This window comes from Schistocerca cancellata, chromosome 5 (assembly GCF_023864275.1).
Source record: "Schistocerca cancellata isolate TAMUIC-IGC-003103 chromosome 5, iqSchCanc2.1, whole genome shotgun sequence".
In the NCBI taxonomy this organism is placed as follows: domain Eukaryota; kingdom Metazoa; phylum Arthropoda; class Insecta; order Orthoptera; family Acrididae; genus Schistocerca; species Schistocerca cancellata.
Genome location: NC_064630.1, coordinates 523,415,257 through 523,442,337, shown reverse-complemented (window position 1 = coordinate 523,442,337; position 27,081 = coordinate 523,415,257). Strand labels below are relative to the sequence as shown.

General features: G+C 43.1%; 1 protein-coding gene across 1 annotated transcript in view; it reads right to left on the bottom strand.

The window, feature by feature from the left end:
- Window positions 1-473: 473 nt before the first annotated feature.
- Window positions 474-27,081, bottom strand: part of LOC126188870 (trypsin-1-like) — an 83,535-nt gene continuing 56,927 nt past the window's right edge. Inside the window, exons 5-7 of the mRNA XM_049930524.1 lie at window positions 19,103-19,216; window positions 12,193-12,342; window positions 474-725 (exon numbers count right to left, since the gene is read on the bottom strand). Coding sequence (XP_049786481.1) covers window positions 573-725; window positions 12,193-12,342; window positions 19,103-19,216 — 417 coding nt within the window. The 3' untranslated portion in view covers window positions 474-572. The remainder of the gene's footprint in view (window positions 726-12,192; window positions 12,343-19,102; window positions 19,217-27,081) is intronic.

The following is a 27,081-nucleotide window of genomic DNA, read 5'->3' as shown; positions in this document are numbered from 1 at the left end:
ATGTACGGTAAGTGTTATAAGCTTCCTTGAAATATTAACAGATGTTTCTCGTCGGACGCAGACAGCAATCGCTATGGAAGCAAAGATGGCCTTAATTGTCATGATAAGAAGTTAGAGAACAAAAACCCCTTTCACAGTACATATGTCGCCAATAGTCACATACAGCTTTTACTTAACGATAAATGGAGGGAGAGGGTGTGTGTGTGTATATGTGTGTGTGTGTGTGTGTGTGTGTGTGTATGAGAGAGAGAGAGAGAGAGAGAGAGAGAGAGTGAGAGAGATAGTTGTTCCTTTCAAGTGTTACACACTACTCAACCTCAAATTACGTACCCAGCAATCTAATACTTTTGTTTTCAAATGCTTTCGGATCGGACTTTTGAAACGATTTAATGTTTACAAGATTCTGAGGCTGATAGGAATTTCATAAACCTGCAGGAGAAATTAATACCAATTTCATAGTAGGTAGCTCATATTTTGTAATCACATAAATAAATCCGTAAGTTACATATATGCAGGTATCACATGTTAATCACACTAAAGCGGATGCCTGTTTATTCAGTGGTGAGAATTCTTTAAGATCTGCCAGTCGTCTCTTTGATCCAGTCGACGTAGTACGAAACTTCGACGTACACGCCAGGAGATCCCTTTGTAACGCAAGGCTTCCTGGACCACGACACTATACCGATCTGAGTGCCATTCACTAGCAGGGGTCCACCTCCATCTCCCTGAAAAAGGGAAAAAGAGAATTGGGTAATGGAACACGCAAAAAGTGTAATGCAACGTATGATATGATTCGAAGCATCCATTTCAGAGCTTTAATGTCTCTCACACACAGATCAATCAGAAAATTCAGGTAAATTTGTAATTTTAGTTATCTTTCAGGATACTTCTAATCAATGAGGAACATTTTACAAACACTATTTCGTGACTGATGACATATGTTATTGAGTTTATTTATTGTTTCAGCGCAGAAAATATCCATTGATCTAAAACTCTTTGACCACTTGAAGAAAAATGTAGGTTTTATTTTTATTATTACTTGACGTCGATGTTGCTGGACATTGTGCTTTACAAACATAAGCCACGATATATCTTCAAAGAGGACCAATGTCTGAAGAGTTTTGCGAAATCAAGGAAAACTGATCTGGAGAGAGGACCGCGATTTTAAACCTCCTCAGTCCGGTTCTGACTGCAGCTCGTCGTGCAGTCTTGACAACAATTTCTGCTTCATTTATGTGCTCTTTTCTGTTGTGGCAGTACCAGCTGTTAATTCTTTATGCGTCATATAAAGCTGCATTCCTTTAACAATGCATCAAGTCATAAAACAGACATTGTTACAGTTCAAAGGCCACACTATAAAACAACGCAGCGTATCTGGAGTAATTTTAAACCTTTATGTGACAATGCGTTGCAGTAAACTTGCTGACATCTCGCAAGTAAATCTTCATTTCCTAATGGCAGTTTTAATTTATAGGAACAGTAAATATACTGAAAGCGAAATATCTTGTTGAAAACTGATAGGGCTCAATGAAACGTGCAGGCAATAACACCACATACTTTTGGAGGATCCTTTCATTACTTGTCTTTGTGAAGTTCCTGAGTAAGAGTTAATATTCTACATGTGTAAAAATACCAGTTTTGGATATTGTCTGTGTGTACACAGGTGGAAATGTAAATTAACATTTACAACTAAGGCTATGGTCTGATAGTGGACAATATAATCCGAATATAGCCACCACAAAAAAATTTAGAACGTAACTGAGAAAAATAAATTTAACAAGTAAACACATCTGACCGGAGAGCGCAAACAGTAAGTGCATTTGATTAATAAGTAATGGAATCAATACGGTTAACTGATAGAACGTGCGACTGAGTTTCCAGAACCCACTGATATGGAATATAAAGAAATTACCTACAGCGAACATTGTAAAGGTTTACATGCGACAACGACGAGTTAAATTTGATGAAATTTAGTGGTAGGAACAAATATGTTAAATGAGGTGAACGTTGCACAGTAATTGAAACCAGGAAGGTGATAATGGAGTAAGGAAAGAGAATTAAGTTAGGGAATTGTGTAGGAGAAAGGGTAAGAAATTTTGTGATTCATTTTAAAAGTTTTAACAGACGTAAGTTTTGTAAACCAGAAGAAGAGAAGACGTAGGAAAGATGATTAAATACAAAAATACTATAAGAGTAACACAAATGTGTAGGGACGTATGCCACAACTTTTGGCTACCGTTGTCCGGAAAGGCAAATTTAACAAAGATGAAGAATAAGCCGCACCAAGAGGAATGAAGCAAAATATGACTGATTAAATCGCACTGAAATTCTGAAAAGTGGAGACAGATGGGCTAAGTAAAAGAATTGCTCGTAGCTGAGGCGCAATAAACACAGGAGAGGTGTGCGGCGACACGGCACGTTGCTTCGTTATCAGTGGGATTTGTTGTTTATAGCCGCGATTGACGCTCGGAAGCGGCGAGTGGTGGAGACGTTAAAGTGGTGCGCTGCTGTTTCTATTAATTTAAAATATGAAATTGCGAAATCAATTGGAGTGTAACGTAAATTGTAAACACGTCCTGTCCGTGCCATGTCTCCGTCGCTCCTCAACAGGCTTCCACATCCTGTGTTCACTGCACCTGAGATGATAAGTACATAAGAAGCAAACAATTTATACCAGCTAATATGTTCATCATCATCATCATCATCATCATTTAAGACTGATTATGCCTTTCAGCGTTCAGTCTGGAGCATAGTCCCCTTTATAAAATTCCTCCATGATCCCCTATTCCGTGCTAACATTGGTGCCTCTTCTGATGTTAAGCCTATTACTTCAAAATCATTCTTAACCGAATCCAGGTACCTTCTCCTTGGTCTGCCCCGACTCCTCCTACCCTCTACTGCTGAACCCATGAGTCCCTTGGGTAACCTAGCTTATCCCATGCGTGTAACATGACCCCACCATCTAAGCCTGTTCGCCCTGACTGCTACATCTATAGAGTTCACTCCCAGTTTTTCTTTGATTTCCTCATTGTGGACACCCTCCTGTCATTGTTCCCATCTACTAGTACCTGCAATCATCCTAGCTACTTTCATATCCGTTACCTCAACCTTATTGATAAGGTACCCTGAATCCACCCAACTTTCGCTCCCATACAACAAAGTTGGTCGAAAGATTGAACGGTGCACAGATAACTTAGTCTTGGTACTGACTTCCTTCTTGCAGAAGAGAGTAGATCGTAGCTGAGCGCTCACTGCATTAGCTTTGCTACACCTCGCTTCCAGTTCTTTCACTATGTTGCCATCCTGTGAGAATATGCATCCTAAGTACTTGAAACCGTCCACCTGTTCTAACTTTGTTCCTCCTACTTGGCACTCAATCCGTTTATATCTCTTTCCCACTGACATTACTTTCGTTTTGGAGATGCTAATCTTCATACCATAGTCCTTACATTTCTGATCTAGCTCTGAAATATTACTTTGCAAACTTTCAATCGAATCTGCCATCACAACTAAGTCATCTGCATATGCAAGACTGTTTATTTTGTGTTCACACATCTTAATCTCACCCAGCTAGTCTATTGTTTTCAACATATGATCCATATATAATATGAACAACAGTGGAGACAGGTTGCAGCCTTGTCTTACCCCTGAAACTACTCTGAACCATGAACTCAATTGACCGTCAACTCTAACTGCTGCCTGACTATCCATGTAAAGACCTTTAATTGCTTGCAAAAGTTTGCCTCCTATTCCATAATCTCGTAGAACAGACAATAACTTCCTCCTACTAACCCGGTCATATGTCTTTTCTAGATCTGTAAAGCATAGATACAATTCCCTGTTCCATTCACAACACTTCTCCATTATTTGCCGTAAGCTAAATATCTGGTCCTGACAACCTCTAAGAGGCGTAAACCCACACTGAATTTCATCCAATTGGTCCTGAACTAATACTCGCACTTTCCTTTCAACAATACCTGAGAAGATTTTACCCACAACGCTGATTAAAGATATACCTCTGTAGTTGTTACAATCTTTTCTGTTTCCATGTTTAAAGATTGGTGTGATTACTGCTTTTGTCCTGTCTGATGGAACCTGTCCCGACTCCCAGGCCATTTCAATTATCCTGTGTAGCTATTTAAGGCCTGACATTCCACTGTATTTGATGAGTTCCGACTTAATTTTATCCACTCCAGCTGCTTTATTGCACTGCAATCTATTGACCATTTTCACCACTTCCTCAAATGTGATCCTATTTCCATCATCATTCCTATCCCATTGTACATCGAAATCTGAAACATTACTGATCGTATTTTCACCTATATTGAGCAACTCTTCAAAACATTCCATCCAACTGCCCAAGGAATCCACAGGATTCACAAGCAGGTTGACCTGTCCAAAACACTTGTCACTTCCTTCTTACCTCCCTTTCGAAGACTGCTAATTACACTCCAGAATGGTTTTCCAGCAGCTTGACTCAAAGTCTCCAACCTGTTTCCAAAGTCTTCCTAAGATTTCTTCTTGGATGCTGCAATTATCTGTTTGGCTTTGTTTCTTTCTTCAACATACCTTTCTCTGTCTACCTGAGTTCTAGTATGTAGCCATTTTTGATACGCCTTCTTTTTCCTTTTACAGGCTGTCTTGACTGTGTCATTCCACCAAGCTGTTTGCTTCATCCTACCTGTACGCACTACTGTTCCAAGACATTCTTTAGCCACTTCTAGTACTGTGTCACTGTACCTCGTCCATTCCTTTTCCAATGACTGTAATTGACTACATTCAACTGACTGATACCTTTCTGAGATGATTGTTATGTACTTGTGCCTGATTTCCTTATCCTCAAGTTTCTCCACTCTTATCCTCCTACATATGGACCTGACCTCCTGCACTTTCGGCCTCACAATACCAATTTCGCTGCAGATTAAATAATGATCAGTGTCATCAAAGAATCCCCTGAATACACGTGTGTCCCTCACAGCCTTCCTGAATTCCTGATCTGTTATTATATAGTCAATGACAGATCTGGTTGCCCTGCCTTCCCAAGTATACCGGTGAAGCCCATACTGGCACAGAAATCCAAGAGTTGTTTCCCGTTCCTGTTGTCCTCCATATCCTCTCCAAATTTACCCATAACCCTTCTGTTCGATTTCCAATCCTGGCATTAAAATCACCCATGAGCAGAACACTGTCCTTGTCATTTACTCTAACAACTACATCACTGAGTGCATCATAAAATCTATCCATATTATCTTGATCTGTCCCTTCACAATGCGAATATACTGACACAATCCTAATTTTCTTGCTAGACACTGTCAAATCTATCCACATCAGTCGTTCGTTTACATACCTTATTGCAACTACGCTGGGTTCCATTTCTTTCCTGATGTAAAGCCCTACACCCCATTGTGCTATTCCTGCTTTGACTCCTGACAGGTAGACCCTGTAATCTCCCACTTCATCTTCTGTCTCATCCCTTACCCGAATGTCACTAACAGCTGAAACATCCAGCCCCATCTTACTTGCAGCCTCTGCCAGCTCTACCTTCGTCTCAGAGTAGCCCCCATTGATATTAATACCTCCCCTTCTCATTACCATTTGTTTGCCGAGTCGTATCTTAGGAGTCCCTGGTTTGTCAGTTAGAGGTGGGACTCCGTCACCTCCAAAGGTCCGAGAATTTTTGCTCTGATTGTTGCCAGCATCATATTTAAAGTACCAGGGAAGCAGGTTGCTAGCCTTACTTGCCCCTAGTCCCATTGAGTTTTACCCCTAACGGTTGAGGGACTAACCGGTGGATTTGGTAGTCTTTGCCGTATGAGCACAAAGGTGACCACAACTCAGAATATGTCCGAGATGCCCAGCCTTATTCCAAAGTAACTGGTATCCCGACTGTCGGGACCACTTACTTGCCCACTCATACGTTGCCCATGGGTCATGAACTAGGACATGACTACAGGAACCCACACCATGAACCACTAATATGCTATATATGCAAAAACTTATGCCTTTGAAGAGAATGGATAACTAAAGAAATAAATCAGTCTATGACTGTATGAAGCAACTGCTAGAAAGCAGAAGATACGAAATGAAAGGAAGCTGTATGAATTGCGAAGGAACGTAATCACAAGGAAATTAAAAGAAACAGATGTAGGGTTTCTTTGTTAGATATTCAATAGCGAGATATCTAACGCTGTTTCAAGTAGGGCAAAACTTAATGTCAGGAAACAGTTTAAAGCTTCAACAGTAATCTTTATTCTGGTATCATTCGCAGGATTTGCTCTTGTGTGTCAGTATCAATGCGTTTTAGGAAAGCGAGCTGCGTTAACTCGCACTGTGAACAGTTTCCTGTTATAATACATTATGTTACGTTTACTTATCGTACGGTACTAGCTACTCGATTTTCTGACGAGCGCAAATGTTTTTATCTGGTCATAATGATTCGGTGATCTGCCTATTATCACAAATGTCGACTGTTACTTCTGATACATTTGCGTAAATGAGGAAAAAATGACTGTTGGAGAATACATGCTCTCGAAAATAGTTTAGAACCGAAATCGGCCAAAAGTGACCATACATACGTAACTTCTTTGCTAATGTGTAAATCACAAGTGAAAAATTAGTATGCCTTTCTAAAATTTCTGGCCGTAAAACCGAATACGATAAACTTACGTCAGGTATCTTGCTGTCTAGCCCGCGCTAAAATCCTAACTAAGAAAGTGTCATTGGTGAACATCTGAAGTGCGAATGTGCACCCTCTGTTCAGAGCAAGTGACAGAGTACAGAGTGAGCTGAAAGAATCGAGAGACATTAACGTGGGAGGGAAAGTACTACGGCTTTACCAGCACATTTACAAGTACAAGTCAAGAAGACAAATTGCTGGAACTAGAACTCCGGAACTGAACTGAATAATTTTATGACTTCTTTTCATTCCGGCAAATTAATCGTCTCCGCATATTTGTGACAGCAGTATATTTACAATATATATCTTATGCCAATCATAAAACGTCTTTCTTTTTTCCCATAGCTCTTTGGAAAAGAATGTATACTGAATGGTACAGACACTACAAGGTTGGGGGTTCAATGGGAAATCTCCAGGAGTTGCTCTGATACTGTACTCTCTTTGCATTTACAGCCACCTCTGTACAATTTTCGCGTAAGTGTTGTCTAATGAGATTATGGTTTTGCATGGATGATTGTGGTGAGAGTAAGTACATTGACTACACGACTGATGAAATACATGCTTTTTTACGTAACTCATCAGCTGGAGTCAAAACCTGTGTTAAGATGGTACTACCTTCGGTGTACGAGATGTATGAGAAAAGCAATTAGACTGGTTTTTTTACCTACTAAACTTTTTTTCTTCAAAAGACGATATTGTCCGCTTCAAAGTATTTCGCTTCGACAGCTATATACAGGCGGAGTCGTTGTTACTAGTCTTGGTAGTAGCGCTGGAAGGCTTCAACTCGTACGTCTCTTAACGTGCTTTGAATGTTTTCCTGAATCCCAAAATGACATCACTTTAAGACATTTTTAATTGATATTAAAGGACTAAGATCAGGTATATAGGGTGGCAGAGGAACCACAGGAATGTCGTTTGAGGTTAAAAGTTCCGTGATGGGAGTGGTGGTTTGACATGGGACGTTGTCATGATGTAGTATCCACTTGTTTGCAGTGTTCGGAATCACTCGATTCACCCTTTTCCGAAGCCATTTGAGGGCCTATTTGTGAAATACTTGGCTGACAGCTATTTCTGAAAGGACAGGTTCCTCATACACGATGCCCCTACTGTAAAAAAAGCAAAGCAGCATTGTTTCGATCTTTGATCTGCACATTCGAGCTTTTCTTCAGTCGAGAAGATGTCTCCGTGTGTCACTCCTCACTTTGCCGCTTTGATCAGGATCGTGCTCAAAAAGCCAGGATCACACGACCGAACTGTTCGCGGTCATTGGCGTTTCTACCAAGAAGGTCCAGCACACTTTTCATCGATTGTCCTTCTGCTCAGTTCTGAGGTTTCTCGCCACTGTTTTGTCACAAAGCTTTCGAATGTGCGAAATTTCTGTCGTAACTTGATGTTTGGTGAATGTTTAAGTTTAACAAGGCACCCATCGTCCTTATTGTTAAATGTTGGCCTGATGTCACAAGAGCGTGAACATTTTTAGACTTTTCGTCTCCTTGAGTGAGCATAATTATTTGTGCCAGCGAAATACTTGTGCTTTTGATAATGACCCCCATAGACTTATTTCAACTTTTCGAAAGTTACACTCGCAGATTCCCCAAGCTTATCACAAAAGCTGATGGCATAACATCGCTCTAATTTTCACTGTTCCATGTTCGTAACTAAAACGCGGCGTTGTGAGGTCGCAGTGTTGTCAGTCTCATTACTTTTCTAGCTCACCTGGTATATCTGTTAATAAGTGCATTCCGAGAAGCCAATATCGTTGGCCAGAGGCGTTTGCCTCACAGGTATTGTTCTGGCTTTGGCGTCTTTTGTTTGACTGAGGCCTTCAATAGGACCCATGGAAGAACTGAAAGGAGAGCCTGTGTTCGCGAGCGACAGAGGAAGGGCAGTGCTGGCTGCCGGTGGAACGGTCGCCTGGGTGAAGGAGCAGTAGACTAAAGCCGTCGGCACACGGACCGTGCTGTCGAACGTTAACGTTGAGCGTGCCAAGTTCCACGTGCTCCTGAACGCTCAGGAACGGTGCGACTTGTGCATACGGTACGTGGGCCCCAACGTGGTATACGCTATCACGACGCACTCCAGCGGCAGTTGTGGGATGTTTCCAGTTCGTAAATCACACTGTTTACTTAACGGGCGCACGTAAAATTCCCACGTTAGCACTATTAAAACGCACATTTCCTGCATCGTCCACGAAAAGGAAAGTACCGTGTCCAATAAATAAGGACACAGGCGTATAAAAGTTCCATTACAAACAGTGCAGTAATAATTTGGTTCGTGGTTATTTCATCATCCCAACATTTCAGTAAAACCCCAAGATCAGTCTTACATGAGCACTGTTCCTGTCCAGTAGCAGAATCTTTGCAACATGTGAATTACGAAGCGTAAAAGAAAAAGGAGCAAAATATCTTTATACAAGTAGCGCAAGCTGCCCTGTAGATTAAGCCAATCGAACAAAGTCACCCCTCAAAAAATGGTTTACATAACATCAAATATTATAATATATACTTATATTAAACTAATAATAAAGTATCAGAACCCAATAAAAACGCGAATATTAAGAAAAAAATACTCATTACGCTACACGAACAACATACCACGGATCTCCAATTATTTTACGATAACCGTTGCTGAAACCTTAATCGTAGATATGTTACTAACTGAAATTTAATTATAGGAAGTTGTACAAAGAACAATGCGTTTTGGGTGGATCTTCAGTGTGTCGCTACCTTCAAATAGCCTGCTCTCATAATATGCAAGTTGCAATACTTCTTTTGCCATGAATATGTTGTTTGTCATTATTTTATTGGAACGAATGACACAGTTAACAACGGTCTTTCCAGTGATTTTCAATTTGCTGGTGCCCAGAAACGGCATATATACATATAGGCTTGAAATGAATGCCAATATGGCGCCTCACACCTCTCTACTGAAGGGAGATGGCGTGCGTGTGACGTCGGTGGCGTTGTGCCATCTCATTGGTCAACGCTCAGACGCACGCTCAGAATATCTGACATGCCAGATATTGCTCTGCACGTTCGGAAAGACTCCCGAGCGTGCTATTCCACGCTATGACGTCAGAAACTCGGCACGCTCAACGCTCAACGTTCGGATGCACGGTCCGTGTGCGACGGCTTAAGGCGGAGCGCCGCGGTCAAGCGTGCGCCCAGGCGCGAGTGGTGCAGCTTCGCGTTGTATGGCGCAACTGAGTCTCGGTGGGGCAGTGTGTGTCGTCTCACGAAATTGATTGTTGCAGCACTGATTCGGTGCGAGCTGCACTGCTGGCCATTAACGTTTTTGGTGAGCCGCTTTATTTGAATGTTGCCGCCTGTTAGTTGTTCGTCAGTTTTCATCATTAGTGGTTACCGTTAAAGCTCCGCTACCCGCAATGTGCTGTCATCCACCACCACGTCAGCGTAGTTGTTATTTAACATGGCTTGGCTGCGCCCTTCTTCTTAGCCTATGCAGCGTCTCACGTTCTGCCGAACTACCACCTTGCTAATTGGTTGCTGGTATTGTAATTGTGGAACTCATGTTCCCGATCAGAGGGAGGTGAGGGGATCTAGAAGATAAAGCGTTCACCAATTCAGAGTGGATCAGTTTAATCCTACTGTTTGTTAAAGGTCTGAAAAATTGTTATCTCCCTTTAAGGACTGCTCTGTGCAACAGCACTATTTTCAATTGTATAGATTCATTTTAGGATGTAAGTCTCTCTTGATAGTTGATTAAGCCTGAGAAACTGTTTTTAAATTCACTTTAGAATCGCCTCAACATAATTTGTTGTTCTACTTTAATCCACCGTTTAAAGATGGTTGAGAGTAATTCTTACCCCGATTTTGGGATGGACTGTTGCACACCTTTTAAAAGGAATTAGTTTGAATTGTGACCTTTGTAATCATTACTTTAAATCGAAGGTTAACCTTTCTCTTGTGCCCTTGTTATTGGTTCTGTAGGTTAAATGGTTAAGTACAAGTGTCGATCAGATGTCACAAATTAGCTTGTTGATTGGTAGAATAGACTGTGTTAATTAATGTTTAGTTTATTTTGATGGACTCAACATATTTGTATTACATTGCTGAAGTTATTTCATGCATAGCCTGACACATAGGTCAGTTAAGGGGACGGGCACACGACCAGCATGTCATATATTGTTTTCAATATGGAAGTTGTCTTCCATCTAAATTTTGAGAAAGCTATGGATGTATGTGAACGTAATTTTCTAGTATCTGAATTATTTCCAGATTTTTTGCGTAGAAAACTTTTAGTTACATTCTGTTTCAATTAAGCTCTATTTAAACACAGGATGTGAGTCTGTTTCGTCATTCAGATTTCTGGACTTGAATCTGTTTTGGTATTAAAATTTCTAAGCATGCCTGTGAAATCATATTTTGTTTAATTGTTTCAAGTTAAATTATGCTTTAACACGCTTTAACTAAGCCTCTGGTCACCTGTTTACTATTTGAATGATCATCTTCTGCTTGTAAAACCAGATTTTGCTTAATTGTTTCAATAAATTAATATCTTCCAGGAATTACTTATTATTGTTCAGATTGCTGAGCTTATCTATAAAACCACAAGTTCATTAATTGTCCTATGCATGCTACCAATTTAAACTCTCCTAAGCGTCTCATTAAATAATGAAACAAAATATATTTTTGGTGTATCCTCGACTGACGCTTCCACTCCAACAGTCTGTGTTCTGCTATCCTACCATATCACTTGTTCATCTTCTGACACAGGTTAAAAAATTCATTGTAGATATCTGTTTTCTGATGCATTGCATATAGTTATTCTAACGTCAAGATAAATAGGCAAGCATCAGTGATGTTATTGGATGTGACTAATAGCAACCAACGCTGAGGCTGGCTTGTGTACGTATTTTTATGGTAATTTTTTGACTAGTGCCTGAAGATAGCCTATGTATTTTTGACCAGTGCCAGAAGCTGGTCCGTATACAGACTACAACTAACAGCAGCTAAGGTTTTCACAGAAGCTGATGATGCAGTTTTGAAACATGTTGCAGCTGTGGAGCACAACCTAAAAAAAATTACATATTCAATGGATTCTGCAGACAAAAATATATAACATAGGAGACGGAGATGAAACCCCGCTGGTATTGAATATTGTCTTATATAACATTCTATTCAAACATTCACAGACGCTCTCAACTACTAACGTTGGTACAACTGCAAAGTGGAGTAATATACAGGATACCAAAAACTGTAAAGAAATAAAAACGAACGAAGATAAAATCTTCTGGGTAATTAGACTGCTTCACTTGCTCTCGTACTCCCTCAAAAATTCGACCTTTCCACATTCATGTTGCAGCCTCCTTTAGTCTTGTGGTGTTAAACCAGTCATGGGCGTCACAGAGGTTCTGAAGAATATACTAGCACAGGAGTCGAAAAATCAGGTTCTTGAAAAACTATAAGGGTAAAATGACGCGACCCGATCATCCAAAAGATTTCATTTTCATGGACAACCACCAGTAAATTCGTAAACAGAAATATGCAACTTACACTACATTCTCCCCTGCCTCCTTCAGGCATCCCGGCGCAGATGTCCTCCGCCAGCACCTGGTACTCGTAGCCTGCGTACGCCTCCTGGCAGTCCTCGTCAGACCACACCGGGATGTCAGCCTTACGCAGTGTTTCAGCTGAAGATTCAGACTGGAACAATAATATGGGTCGATTTCACAAAGGGTTATCGAAATGAATAACGTTCGGAAACTCCCTAACTCGCCAACATCACCCACATTATCATAGAACTGTGAATAAAATTTTATGCCTTTGAATTATTGGTAGAATTATCCATTATTAATACCTTAGTCATGTAATTCCATATTCCGTGGACTATTAGCCGAGTTTTCATCTCACTGGTGTGTAATGTGTCGGTATACAGGTTACGTGTTCAGCGTTTGTCTGTCAGAATAGTGACACATTAGCTAATTGCACTTCGTTAAACACAAAGTTCGTTTAGATATTATTGCGGAAAAGAACTTTTTAGTCTTTAACACTACTCATATTACTCGTGAAACAATCCAGAGTTTAACATTATGGGTAAAAAGTGCGGCATGCTCACCAACACCCTTATCGGAACGCAACCGTACGCACGTGCACGTTCTGTGGGTAGCCTAGCTTCAGTGTGTCGTCCGGTACCAGCACTGGGAAAGTGATGATCACTGAATTGCAGACTTGACCACCAGTCGGCTGCCCCTTCTAGCCGACCAATGGAATTGTCCTGTTACAACCTCCAGTTGCAGTCGAAGCGGGCCCTCTTTTCGAGGATAGTGCAGCTACAGGCAAAATACTTGGCGACAAGATCACACTACTTCTCAGAATCTCTTCCCATCCCATGTTAGGTGACAAGATACCACATTTTTCGGTCTCAGTCATGCTTGGGAAACTTGTCCTTACTGCTTGGGTCTGCTGCTTTTTCCTGTTTGGCGCTAGTACCACCTTTTTCGGTTCTTGTGTCATTATCATCGAGCCTCCTGTAGGATCTAGCCTTTCTGTGATATTTCTTTTTTGATGTGTACCTAGTGGAGCCTCTGTTTTTGGGCAGGTCTCCTTGAGTATGTCTTCTTTCCTTGCCTGTGACTGTAGTCGCTGTGCTCCTTATTCTTTTTCCATCGTTCCACCATCATTAATATTTCTTCTTCGGAAATTATTTCCTCAAATTTGGGGTTCCGTTTTCAAACTTCGTATCACAATTTCACATATGCCTTGCGCCTTTCACTGACACGTCCATTCCTGCGGTTGTCCATCTCTGAGGTCATCCATTTCCGAGGTCGTCTGACTCTGTGGTCATCCGGCTGCCAGAACGTCCGTCTGCAGATTCCTCTGTTTGTGCGATTGTCCGTGTTTGGCCTGGCTATCTTTGGGATCGTCCATCGTTAGGGTTGTCTGGCCTCTGGCGTCGACTGTCTCCATGGTTTCAGCGAGATGTGGCAATTTCATACTCAACCAATTCGTCAGGTGCACTGTCCTCTTTCTGCTGGCCTCTCCGGCTCCACCAATTTCCTCATCTTTCCCTCCCTGAATCCTATCCTTAATTTGTTTCTACGAGTGTTGCCCAGAAAGCAATGCACCGAAATTTTTTCTCATCCGAAAACGACGCGTTAGTATGTATTATGAAGTCTCCTGAATGAGCGCGCCAAGTTTCTACCACTTCCGACAGATAGCGTAGCTACAGGACAGTCTAAAAATGGTATTTGAAGATGATTTGCGTTACAAGCAGCATGGCGTCACTGAATTTCTCGCTGCAGAGAATGAAACTTTGGGACTATTGACAAACGCTTGTGCAAAGTCTTTGGAGCATCTGCTGTCGATAGAAGTACAGTTGATCGCTGGGCACGGAGGGTGAGGTCATCAGAAGGCGGTTCTACGGAGCTCTACGATTGGCAGCAGTCGGGGAGACCATCCACGGCTGTCACACCTAACTTGTTGCAGCGAGCTGATGTTTTCATTCGCGAGGATAGACGCATAACGACTCGACAGTTGGCGCTACATCTGTCAATCAGCAAAGGAAGTTCACACAGTGAAGCACTAGCTCCACCCCCAGGGCACGTATCGGTACCGACAGGGCATACACACTCTTACTTCGCGCTTGAGGAAGGCCATATAACGGGATGGATATTACGTGGGACAACAGGGTGTCTACATGAAACACCATTCTTTCGTGTGTGTGATTCTCTTTATGTTCAATAAAGAATTGTTGAAGAAAAAAATGCGATGTTTCTGGGGAACTATCGTAATTTTCAATGGAGCCGTCCCTTCCTCTTCAACGTAGGCCCCTATGCCTGGGCCTCCTACGACGTCTGTATGGCCATGCCTCTCAACCTCAAAATCCGATTCATGAGTCTGTGCCGCAGCCAATGGTAACTCCCCAGATACATTCCCTGTCAACCAGTTGAGGCACTATTCTCGTGTGAACCACATCGATACCACAACTTCAGGCTTCGAGTGGGTGCTGCCATCTCTCGCCAGCGGAGGGAAGATGCATAAGCTATGCAGTACGAACTCAGTTACTTTACTATCTCTTTCTCCAAGGTGAAAGCGGACGCAGGATTTCGGGAAACTAGTATGTGTACCTGCACCTACACACTGACTGGACTGCAACTACTAAGTGAGTTGGCGCGGTGGTTAGCACACTGGACTCGCACTCTGGATGATAACTATTGAAATTCACATCCAACCATACATATTTAGATATTATGCGGGTTCGCTAAATTGTTCCATGCAAATTCTGGGATGGTTCCTTCCCCATCCTTGAAACAATCGAAGCTTGTATTTTGTATATAACGACCTCGATGTCGACGAGATGTCAAGCCAAACCTTCCTTGCTTCTTTTCGACTGTAACCACACACACACCCATGTTTCGCGGGTAGCCTCGTTTCAGGTGTCTTCCACTACCAGCGTCTGCAGGCCAGTTACGATGAAAACAGTTCTGGGTAGCAAGCCATCACGAAAGCAACAATAACAACATTGATTGTTATCAATGTAAATGCAGGACGCCATCACTGTACACGCTACTGCCGCCGACTAGCGGTGTTCCAATCGATGCCGGGAGGTGCAGCCTATGTGTGACTGTTTTCGTCAGTTGGTCACATGTCCGAATTTTCCACACTGTATACCTCCACTTCAGCAGGAAATAAGTCGACTCGCGGCCTTTGAGAAAGCCAGTCATCATCGGGAGTCATCCTGTGCATTTGTTCCGACTGCTCGATGGTTCCACATTGGGTATAAGACCCGACAAGAGCCGACCATCACCGACCTTGGAAGAAGTTTTTCTCTCGTTTGACACTGGCTTGCCGACCTAGAAGTTGTGCTACTCCTCACCTTGTTACGGGTTCATTTCATTTTTTCCACTGGAGATAATCGATAGCGTTAGCTCTTCCTGCAAATCGCCCCGGTAACGTTATCTCCTCTTGTAACTGGATCTAAAATAAACAATCTACGTAACTGCTGTCATTCCTGCGTACACCCTTAGCACTGGCTTTCAAAAATTTCGCTGCATCAGTTTAACGACCCGTGCAGCAGCGTATCCTTTCACAAATATAAACATTCAAGGCTGAATAAGTCTCATATCAGTGGGTTTGGTAACGTCCTGCAAGAGACGTTCATAAGGCTTAATCTTATAACTTTCCCAAGTTAGCTCTTTATAATATGACGCCAAACACGGAATTCAATGATATTACTTTTCTGACCTGCAATATGTTTCGAGCGCATCTTTTGTTAGGAATTAAATACATTTAAAGCAAATTTTAATAGGCTATTTCTTGTGGGCTGTTAATAAATACTTCCGTGATTTTTTCTTAGGTTTCGACGTATCTTAGCAGCATAGTAAAGTTTGTGCTTCAGAGGTGTCCCTAAGAGATGGTAAGCACATACGTTCATGGGGAGGCCTACCTCAGATCGACAGAACGTTCCAACACCACAGGGTGAATTATTCCGAATTATGTGCCGAGCGCAGCTTGCAGCACCTGCAGGAGACGCACAGCTAGTGCAATTCGTTTACAGTTGCCTTTAACTAGTTAATTGCCGATTGTGTACATCTTAAAAAATGGTGCATCCAGATTATTATAGTGTGTAAAATATACAAAATACTTGATTGTTTATTGACACTAGTTACAACGTGCACCTTCTTTACGAGTCTGATAGGCAATATTACCTTTATTATTATGGAAATTCAGATCTTACAAGTACTGTTAACACCAAGTTGTGACGATACACTATAATATCATGCTAACACCGTCTAGCACCGACCGAAACTCTCATATTGTTCTCTATTAGGCGGGGAAGAGGATACAAGTCCCTTCCGGCGTTCTATATCCATCCAATATTACTCACAGCTCATCAGATACCGTGGAGCCACTAAACTGTAAGGGTGTCGCTATGTTTCGTCAGCTATTTCATAAAGTCCGAGGTATTTTTATGGGGCAAAGACCGGTCAGTGTAGCGGGGCAGCTGGGATATGATAACATGCCTGAGTGTTCGTCAAAGTGGGAACGTACGTGAGCAAGTCTGTGAGCAAGGCTGTTGTTTTGGAAGACGAATGAGTGAAGAGTACGTTCAGTCATGAAGATTTAGAAGGGGGTAAACACTGAGGCTGAGAAATTTGAAATAAACCTCCTGGTTCACTCCATATCACCACAGAGACATTTCCAACTTGAACCGCAGCCTTTGCACAGAGTGGGTCAAAGGGCTCATTCTCCTATTTGTGAGAGGCAGAATCTCAGTTATAAGAATCCAAAAACATGAAATCTGTCAGCTACTGCCCATTGAAAATGTACAGGGTTTTGTGCCAATATGAGCAACGGCCGATTTCGAGGTACCTAACTTCAAATATCCACTGAATATACTTCCCGCGTAACTTTTCTCGGGGATCTGTTGCAATGGAACTATAATCACTGAGAGTAAAAATTCCTATCGCCGTAGAAACCCGTGGCGTTGATGAAGTATGACACCCGTGTCCGATCCTTGTCGGTTAAGTCGAGTACACAAAGTTACATGGCGGCAAATAGTAGGTAGTTTCTTCTCGAGGTATCGGACAGCCCATGTCGATACGCCAACAAATCGGATATCTCCTTTCACAATGTGATCATCTACATCCGTGCTCCGAAAACCATCTGACGGTGTGTGGCAGAGGATACTTTGTGTACCACTGTCACGTCCCTCGTGTCGTATTATAGTTGCGAATGATGCCAAGGAAGAACGATTTTTGATTAGCCTCTGTGGGAGCTCGCATCTCTAACTCTAATTCACGTCCTCCCCTCGACACATTTGAGTCCAATAGCTCCATACAACCGACTGTCTCATACACACGCCATGAGTTACGTTAGCAGTGTAGTGTCACATGACTGCCTGGTACCAGGTCTGTATCCTCCGCAGCACTCCAGAGCAACCAATGTGCTACTTAAGTGGGTCACTAGTATATTCTCCAACATCCTTATGTTTTCTCCAGTTCCATTTCCCATCAGCGCGCACAGCGAAATCACATCAATCCAGCTTCTTCACTGAAATTTTGTCCAGATATTGAATTTATCGATGGTCTTCTTTCATTTGTTGTAAGAAGTGAATATACTGTGACATTACAGATCTACAGAGACAGCGGAATGACAACACTTTTAATTTATTGCTATATTATACTGAGAATTTCTTACATTACTGTCTCTTAAATTGGATTAATTTTAGCGCTTTCCATTTGAGAAATAAAATCAATACGCTGTTACTGATATACGTACTTAGTATTGAGTTGCATAGATCTTTTCAGCACATTTGCTCAAACCGGTGTCCTAAAGAGAGAGTGTGTGTGTGTGTGTGTGGAGGGGGGGGGGTAGGGGAGGGGGATAGGGGTTGGATGTTATTGAACTGTTTTCTCTAACATGAAGTTGACTTTAGAATACTGAGTTGTCATGGTATTTTTGAGCTTGTATACCTTTCTTCAGATTATAATTCTTTTGTGGTGTGTGTTCTGAGTGGCCTACAGCAGTTTTTTATTCCAGTATCGCCACGCACTTTTAAATTTTTACGTACAAATTATATTAATTTAACTGTTTAAGCTAATAATCTTTCTAGCCCGTGTTAAACTTTATTTATCACCCCATTTTAGTCGTAATGAATCTGATGAGGTTTCCCAGTGTACGCTTCATTAATGTTGGTATGGGATTCGGTGGATGTGGGGGGGGGGGTTGGGGGGATGGGAGGGGGGAAACGGAAGGGAGCGCTTATCACAATAGACGTCTGCCGTCGGTGAGCCTTCAGTAGCGGTTGCTTCCGGACTGGCATCCGATCGTCGTACTGGCCACATTTCCAGGTGCCAGGGCTATATCTCGCTTTTAACCATCTGACTGAAGTTAGCGTCATGCAGATTTTCAACCACGATGACAAGGTCAGAGAGCCTGGATCTAACCCTTTACCTTTCCTTTTGCACATCAAAAAATGGTTCAAATGGCTCTGAGCACTATGGGACTTAACATCTGTGGTCATCAGTCCCCTAGAACTTAGAACTACTTAAACCTAACTAACCTAAGGACATCACACACATCCATGCCCGAGGCAGGATTCGAACCTGCGACCAGAGCGGTCACGCGGTTCCAGACGGAAGCGCCTAGACCGCACGGCCACACCGGCCGGCTTTTGCACATCATTTTACATCAGTTTCTAGTCGAACTAAGGCCTCATAACGAAGATGTTTACTCTCTCTAAGCTTATAATCATCATCATCATCATCATTTGCTGTCACTGTATTGATGAGCAGTTTGTACAGAAACTACTGTTTTTGATGCATATAATAACCTTTAGAGCAGCACGCTGAGATACGCTGCAACAGTACAGCTCATAGAAATTCATTCCGTGTTGTTCTCATGTACAGGATTTTCACTGATAACTGCGTTTTTCTGCTGTTATGAGTTGACGTTGGTTTACCTCTGTAGCTCCCCATCCGACCACGGTGGCTATGGTCCCTCCGGCTGTCTGCTGTCCCTGCTCCGGCAGAGGCACTGGCTGTATTCTAGGACCTAAAGTGAGAGGCTGCACCAGCTGGAATCAGTGAAAAGAATCGCTGTTAATACATTTTCCATTTTATTGTTAATTGGTGATCAGATGAAACGGATATTTGAAATATAATACATAAAATACAAACTCGTTTGGCTGTTAACCTAGTGACAATCTGTAACAGTCGGCATTAGAGACGTAGGCATTTCAAATCCCTTTAGTGTGGCAGATTGTGATGAGTGAGTATTTGTGTTTTCAATGGTGATGATGTTGACAAAACGGCAAGCATCTTGCACGTCCTGAACAGACCTTTTGGGTCCGCTGGGCTTTAAGTCGTCATCCGGCGGACTGGTCACCAGCAACAGAATCATTCCATGTGTCGTTGACCAGAGTTGTGGAAATCAGGCCGCGATTTGACACAAAATTTGGTGATCTGCCATATACTGGCGATAATAGTTTCTTCTATCACCAGGGTTTGAACCAGCTACATCTGACTTGAATGCCACTGCACAATCCCACCTTAGCAGTCTCGTCTACGGAAGCAATTGGCGAAATAAAATAGGCCATTGAAATGTATGGGAGACAATCTAGATACGTACATCAAATTTGTACTCAGTGCCACAACTGTGGAAACGTCGTACACTCATGACTTTAGCTTCTCATAATATTGTGGGATTGCTTCTGATCTGGAAGGTACTATTTGGGTTTGGTTAGATTATGGCTCTACAGGTGCTGAATGGTGTGAATATTACCGAACTATCACTTATATAAATCATGTTTGCAGGTATTTACTGGGAGAGTTCATTCTCGGGGAAGATCAGTCTGGGTACCAGGGAAATGTAGTAATACGGAAGACAGTAGGGGTTTACTGACACTACAAATTATCCTAGAAGACACGTTAAAGAAAGGCAATCGTATGTTGATGATAGCTGTAGGCTTAGAGAAAGCTTTTGACAATGCTGACTGGAATACACTCTTTAAAATTTTTTGAGCAGCGGGGGTGAAAGGTTATTTACATTTCGTACAGAAACCAGATGACAATTGTCGCAATCGGAAGGCGTTAAAGAGAAAAGGTGGTTGAGAAGGAAGTGATACAAGGTTGTAACCCACCCCCGATATTATTCAGTCTGTATGCTCAGCAAGGATTAGAGAAAACCAAAGAAATTTTGGAGAAGGGATTTATATTCTGAAATAAGCTTACCGATGACATTTTAATTGTGTCACAGACAGCATAGAACTTGGAAGAGCTGTTGAACGGAGTGGACAGTACCTTGAACGGAGGATGTAAGGTGAGCACCAACAAAAGCAATGGTTAATGGAATGTAGTCGAATTGGATCACGCAATTCTGAGGGAATTAGATTAGGAAATGAGACACTAAAAGAAATAGCTGAGTTTTGCTGTTTAGACAGTAAAACAGAGGAGATGGCCGTGGTAGAGAGTATTACGTATTAGCCTGGAGTGAGTTTTGTACGGAAATGAAACGTGGGTGATAAGAGGTTCAGAGGAGAAGAGGATAAAAGCATCCATAATTTGCTGCTACAGAAGAATGCTGAAGATTAGATGGGTAGATCCCACGGCCAGTGAGGAGGCACTGGTTACAACTGGGAAAGAAACAAACAGACGGGATCGGTTGATAGTTCACCTACTGAGACATGAGGGAAACGCCAATTTAGTATTCGAAGGAACTGTGTATGTGGAAGGGGGCAGGGGGGGCAGAGGGAGGCGAAGGGATGCAAACAGAAAGCAGGTTGAAACGAATGTTGGTTGCAGCAGTTACTGGGAGATGAAGAAGTTTGCAACGAAGCAGGTTGGACTGTATAGAGCAGCGTGAGAGCGTATCAAGTCATCTTCGGACTGAAGACCACAACGCCGACATTGACTCTATTTCGGTCTCATTCCAATCAGTCCCATGAACCGTTCTTGGCTTAGCAGGACATGGGTTAGAAAAGAGAGGGCAAACGCCGTTGTCCAATAATCAGTCCAATTGAAGCGGTAACACAATGGATAGTTTTCGAAGAGAACGACCTGTGTGGTTGTGGCATCGCTCGGCATACGCATCACATTATCCCGGGAAAGACACACCAGCAAGAGCATCTCCAAAATTTATGACGACTTGGTTGCAATTCTGAGTTTATGTCAATTATTTTGGAAAAAGTTTAAGGTAGAGATCGAAATGTGTTGATTTTTGAACCACATAAACTCACAAAATCTCTGCGCACTTCTTCGAGGAACAGTGATAAAATGTTGAAGTAACATTTTATACACGACTGCGTCTCGTTTGTCGGGAAATACGTCAGGCTCAGTTCCATAATCGTTCACAGTGGCAGCGCGTGTGGGCTTTCGTCATGCCATGTACAGTGTGAACATTAATAAAGCAGACAAACTGCACGGATGGTTTCCTGACTGGAAATGGAGAACAAATGTCCTGTAAAAAAAGTCCTGTAAAAAAGGTCCTGGCAACATATGTTCGGAAATGAATCGTTACCACGGTAGATGGCACTGTAGGATGAAAGTTCCTCTGACCACTTCCCCTGTGTTACTTGTGTTCTGCAGGTTGTGTGACTGACGCAGTCCACTGTAAGCAGCATGACGGGAACAAACCGAGACGGTGTTTGTGTACTGCCAAGGAGATGTAAACGGTCGAGAAGCAACATGACTACACTAAAACAAGTCCTGTAACAGACACCAGCTACATAATGTCAAGCCCTTTTTGGGCGTTGGTGTTCGGAGGTTACTACCCCATTCCGTGGCATCTAATAGTCAGGCCTACTAGTTGAGTGGCTTGCCAAGCTAGTGCAATTATTATTCGTACATCAGAAATATTTTCATGATCATCATACCCACTGCAACTATGCTTGGAATATGAGCCCTAGTGCCTTTCAGTGAAGCTATAATTTATTCTCGTCTTTACTTTTTAATGCAACGGAATGGATAACGCATCTGACTAAGAGCTATTGCACATTTCTGATGGACTCACTCCACCCTTGCAAGGCCACATTTCCTTCCTGTCGTATATATTTTATCCAAAGCTTGGACAACCCAGCAAGAAAATAGAAGTTATGTTAAAATACCTCAACAAAATGACGACCCACGACTCAATAATCAAGACCACTACTTGTCCAATGTATCTCCTCTTTTATTACAATAAATACTTTCATGCTAATGTTGCAAAACTTGTTGCATTACACTTAAACATAATAGTAAAACAAGTTATTCTCCACCCAATGGGCATGATATAACATAAGCATTTTACTATTCTATGGTCTCGTAATGTTTCTGTCTATTGCTACTGTGCACGTTCTGGATTGGTAAGGAATCTTTTGCTACTTCATTCTTTCCCACACTCTCATAATCTCATTCATTAGCAACATAACGAATTTACTGACTTTCATGCTGTACTGGAAAAAATCATGCTTGACCCACTAAATTCGCTACTGTCTCATGGAAATCGCACAGATTAAATACACATAATACAGTCCTGGAAATGGAAAAAAGAACACATTGACACCGGTGTGTCAGACCCACCATACTTGCTCCGGACACTGCGAGAGGGCTGTACAAGCAATGATCACACGCACGGCACAGCGGACACACCAGGAACCGCGGTGTTGGCCGTCGAATGGCGCTAGCTGCGCAGCATTTGTGCACCGCCGCCGTCAGTGTCAGCCAGTTTGCCGTGGCATACGGAGCTCCATCGCAGTCTTTAACACTGGTAGCATGCCGCGACAGCGTGGACGTGAACCGTATGTGCAGTTGACGGACTTTGAGCGAGGGCATATATTGGGCATGCGGAAGGCCGGGTGGACGTACCGCCGAATTGCTCAACACATGGGGCGTGAGGTCTCCACAGTACATCGATGTTGTCACCAGTGGTCGGCGGAAGGTGCACGTGCCCGTCGACCTGGGACCGCACCGCAGCGACGCACGGATGCACGCCAAGACCGTAGGATCCTACGCAGTGCCGTAGGGGACCGCACCGCCACTTCCCAGCAAATTAGGGACACTGTTGCTCCTGGGGTATCGGTGAGGACCATTCGCAACCGTCTCCATGAAGCTGGGCTACGGTCCCGCACACCGTTAGGCCGTCTTCCGCTCACGCCCCAACATCGTGCAGCCCGGCGCCAGTGGTGTCGCGACAGGCGTGAATGGAGGGACGAATGGAGACGTGTCGTCTTCAGCGATGAGAGTCGCTTCTGCCTTGGTGCCAATGATGGTCGTATGCGTGTTTGGCGCTGTGCAGGTGAGCGCCACAATCAGGACTGCATACGACCGAGGCACACAGGGCCAACACCCGGCATCATGGTGTGGGGAGCGATCTCCTACACTGGCCGTACACCACTGGTGATCGTCGAGGGGACACTGAATAGTGCACGGTACATCCAAACCGTCATCGAACCCATCGTTCTACCATTCCTAGACCGGCAAGGGAACTTGCTGTTCCAACAGGACAATGCACGTCCGCATGTATCCCGTGCCACCCAACGTGCTCTAGAAGGTGTAAGTCAACTACCCTGGCCAGCAAGATCTCTGGATCTGTCCCCCATTGAGCATGTTTGGGACTGGATGAAGCGTCGTCTCACGCGGTCTGCACGTCCAGCACGAACGCTGGTCCAACAGAGGCGCCAGGTGGAAATGGCATGGCAAGCCGTTCCACAGGACTACATCCAGCATCTCTACGATCGTCTCCATGGGAGAATAGCAGCCTGCATTGCTGCGAAAGGTGGATATACACTGTACTAGTGCCGACATTGTGCATGCTCTGTTGCCTGTGTCTATGTGCCTGTGGTTCTGTCAGTGTGATCATGTGATGTATCTGACCCCAGGAATGTGTCAATAAAGTTTCCCCTTCCTGGGACAATGAATTCACGGTGTTCTTATTTCAATTTCCAGGAGTGTATATCACACTACAGTATAAAATACATCTCTAAAAACAAAACGTTTGGTTTTCTACTTGTTCTACTTTACATAAACCAATAGTCGCCCCAGATTCACACTTCACTGAACCACATAATAATTTTCCTACCACAAACTCTGGAGGATTTATGTACATCTACCTGTGCAATGCAACCCTCATGGGAAATTTTGGTGTCTTATTTATTTCACACACGGACTCTCAACTGAATGCTGGGACAAGCACTTCTAATTCTTTTTATTGTCTGATAGTCTGGTTGAGACTCACACTGTACTCACCACGTGGAAGTGCTTGTCTCTAATTCAAATTCTGCACACGGAAATCTTAATTATCTTCAACTTAGATTTACACACGTAAGTATTTCATGTTAAAACTACCACACGCTAGTATTTCGTCTTATGATTACAACACGTGGTTTCTTTGTTACTTCCGAAGAATGCTATGTTCCCCTTAATTTTTTCCTGCCTACCTTTTTCAGAACAATATACATCAGCCTCCCACCAAAAGTTTCTGAGAAGAGAAATTATTAGTTCATCTACTCCTAAATATTCTACATACATACCATTTTCATTTAACTTTGTTTTTCTGGAGCACGCATAGAGCACGTCTTCACACCTCAGGAACCAGCGACAGAGTGCTGAAACATGGCCTTTCATCCTGTCATCCCGCGCTTCCGTAGAAGTGGGGGAGGACCTTGCCACCGTATTGGTCAGCCACATTACAGGCCCTCTGGTGCTCTGGTATACTTCCTGTCTTTGGTTCAGCCAAAGGTGACCAGAGAACAGTCTCAAAGATGATTATGTAATCTGCCTTCACTATCTGTGGTCAGCAGACGACTAACCATTCATTCAATTCACAAACATTACAAAACTGGATTCAGGGATCTATTTTAAGAAAGTGCACATCTGAATAATTAAACATACAAATTTCCCTTCTTTCCTACATTGGTATCCGGCTTCGGTGTATTAAATAAAATGGTGTTATTCTACAAAAACGCTGTTCTGACAAGAACAACAAAGTATGTTGTTGTACATCTTTCCTATGTCGGGCAGTACTGTACCCTTTCAGTGTGATCACGAATACTTTGAGACAGACGAACGTGCAGAGAGGCGGCGGTTTGTGCAATCATCAGATATTGAGGACCCACTTCTACAGGATACTGGTGCAGCTGTCCTGCCTCTCGACCGTCTCCATCTGCTTGGCCGTACATAAAAAACATCTCGGCTTGTTTCCGACATGAATACAGGTCCATTCTGCTGCTTATAGCACGCTACGTCAGTTAAATAGCTTACAACCCGCAAGGAACAAAGAGGAAGTGGTGAGTGGAGCTTTCGTTCGTCAGCGCCATGTACTGTGGCAGCAATGCATCTCCGGAAACATGTTCATAGGATCTTTTTTTCTCCATTTTCAGTCAGGAATTCGTCCTTGCAGTTTGTCGGCTTTATTGACGTTTACACTGTATAGCTATTCCAATGTAGAACTTTCCCTGTCTTGTAAAAACGGCTTAGTCTGAGAACAACGCGAAAGCAAAAGAATTGTGGTTTTCCTCACACTGCTGTATGAACCAACTTCCAAACTTCACCCTACACGATAAGTCGAATGAAGTGGGTAGGTCTTGTTGTTCGTGCACAATTCTCAAAATATTTGTGTGGATTGTGTTCAGAACTTGTATAAAGCTCCGACTACTTTTAATACACTGACGAAAAAAAAATCGAAACACCAAGAAGGAGTTGTGTGGTAAAAACGAAAGTTGGTAGGCGTGTTTCTGTACCTGAAAGGTCAATTCAGACTTCACGCCACTCGCACCCCTGTGAGGATGCAAATTAGGTTTTCTTTAAATGTAGCTGGAACGGTCGTGAGCATTAGTTACCCTTGAGATCGGACGTGGTGAGGCGATGTCAGTCAAGAACGGCTATATGGCGACAAAGACGCCTTTATCAACACCTGATTGACTTTGAAACGGGTCGTGTAATAGGACTACAAGAAGTTGGACGTTCTTTCTGCGATTTTTCAGAGATTCGTGGCAGGAATGTAGCCACTGTACATAACTGCTGGGATCGGTTGTCACGAAAATGTACAGTCGCAAGAAGACTGGCCTCCGGACTGCCACGTGGCACTACCATTTGGGAAGAACCACCATGTTATGCGTATGGCTCTGGGGCATCGTACTGCATTTGAAGCAGCAATTTGAGCGGCAGTTGGCACCACAATGATACAACGAATTGTTACAAATCGATTACTTCAAGGAAAACTCCGAGCCAGAAGCCCTGAGGCGTGCGTTTCACTGACCGAAAACCAACACCATTTGCGACTTCACTGGTGCAAAGCGAGAGCTCACTGGAGGCAGGGTGAAGCTCTGTTGTATTTTCTGAAGGAAGCTGATTGTGGCTCGGTGCCAGTGGTGGCCGTGTGGTGATTAGAAGGAGGCCAGTTGAGGACTTGCGCCCAACCTGTCTGTGTGCTTAGACACGTTGGACCTCAACTTGGAGCTATAGTCTGGCGTACAGTTTCGTATGACAGCAGGAATACTCTCACGGTTGTCTCACGTATCCTGGCTGAACACTGTAGGTCACTCTGGAGATTCGACCTGTTGTGCTGCCATTCATGAAGAGAATTCCGGTGGATGTTTTCCAACAGGATAACCCTCGCCCACATGTCGCTGTTGAAACTCAGCATGCTCTACAGGTTCTCGACATGTTGCCTGGGCCTGCTCGATCACCACATCTGTCTACAGTCGAGCACATATTGGATATCATGGGGCGTAAACTCCAGCATCATCCACAAACAGCATTAGCCGTCACTCTATGGACCGACTAAGTGCAATAGACATTTAACTACATCCCACAAACTGACACCGCCAACTGTACGACACAATGCATATTCATATCGAGTCTCCAGCCGGAACATAACGTTATCTTGACACAGTATTTCGGAGGTCCACCTTGCTGCCATCTTCAGATGAGAATGGCGTCGCACAAACTCGCCGGAACTGAAATT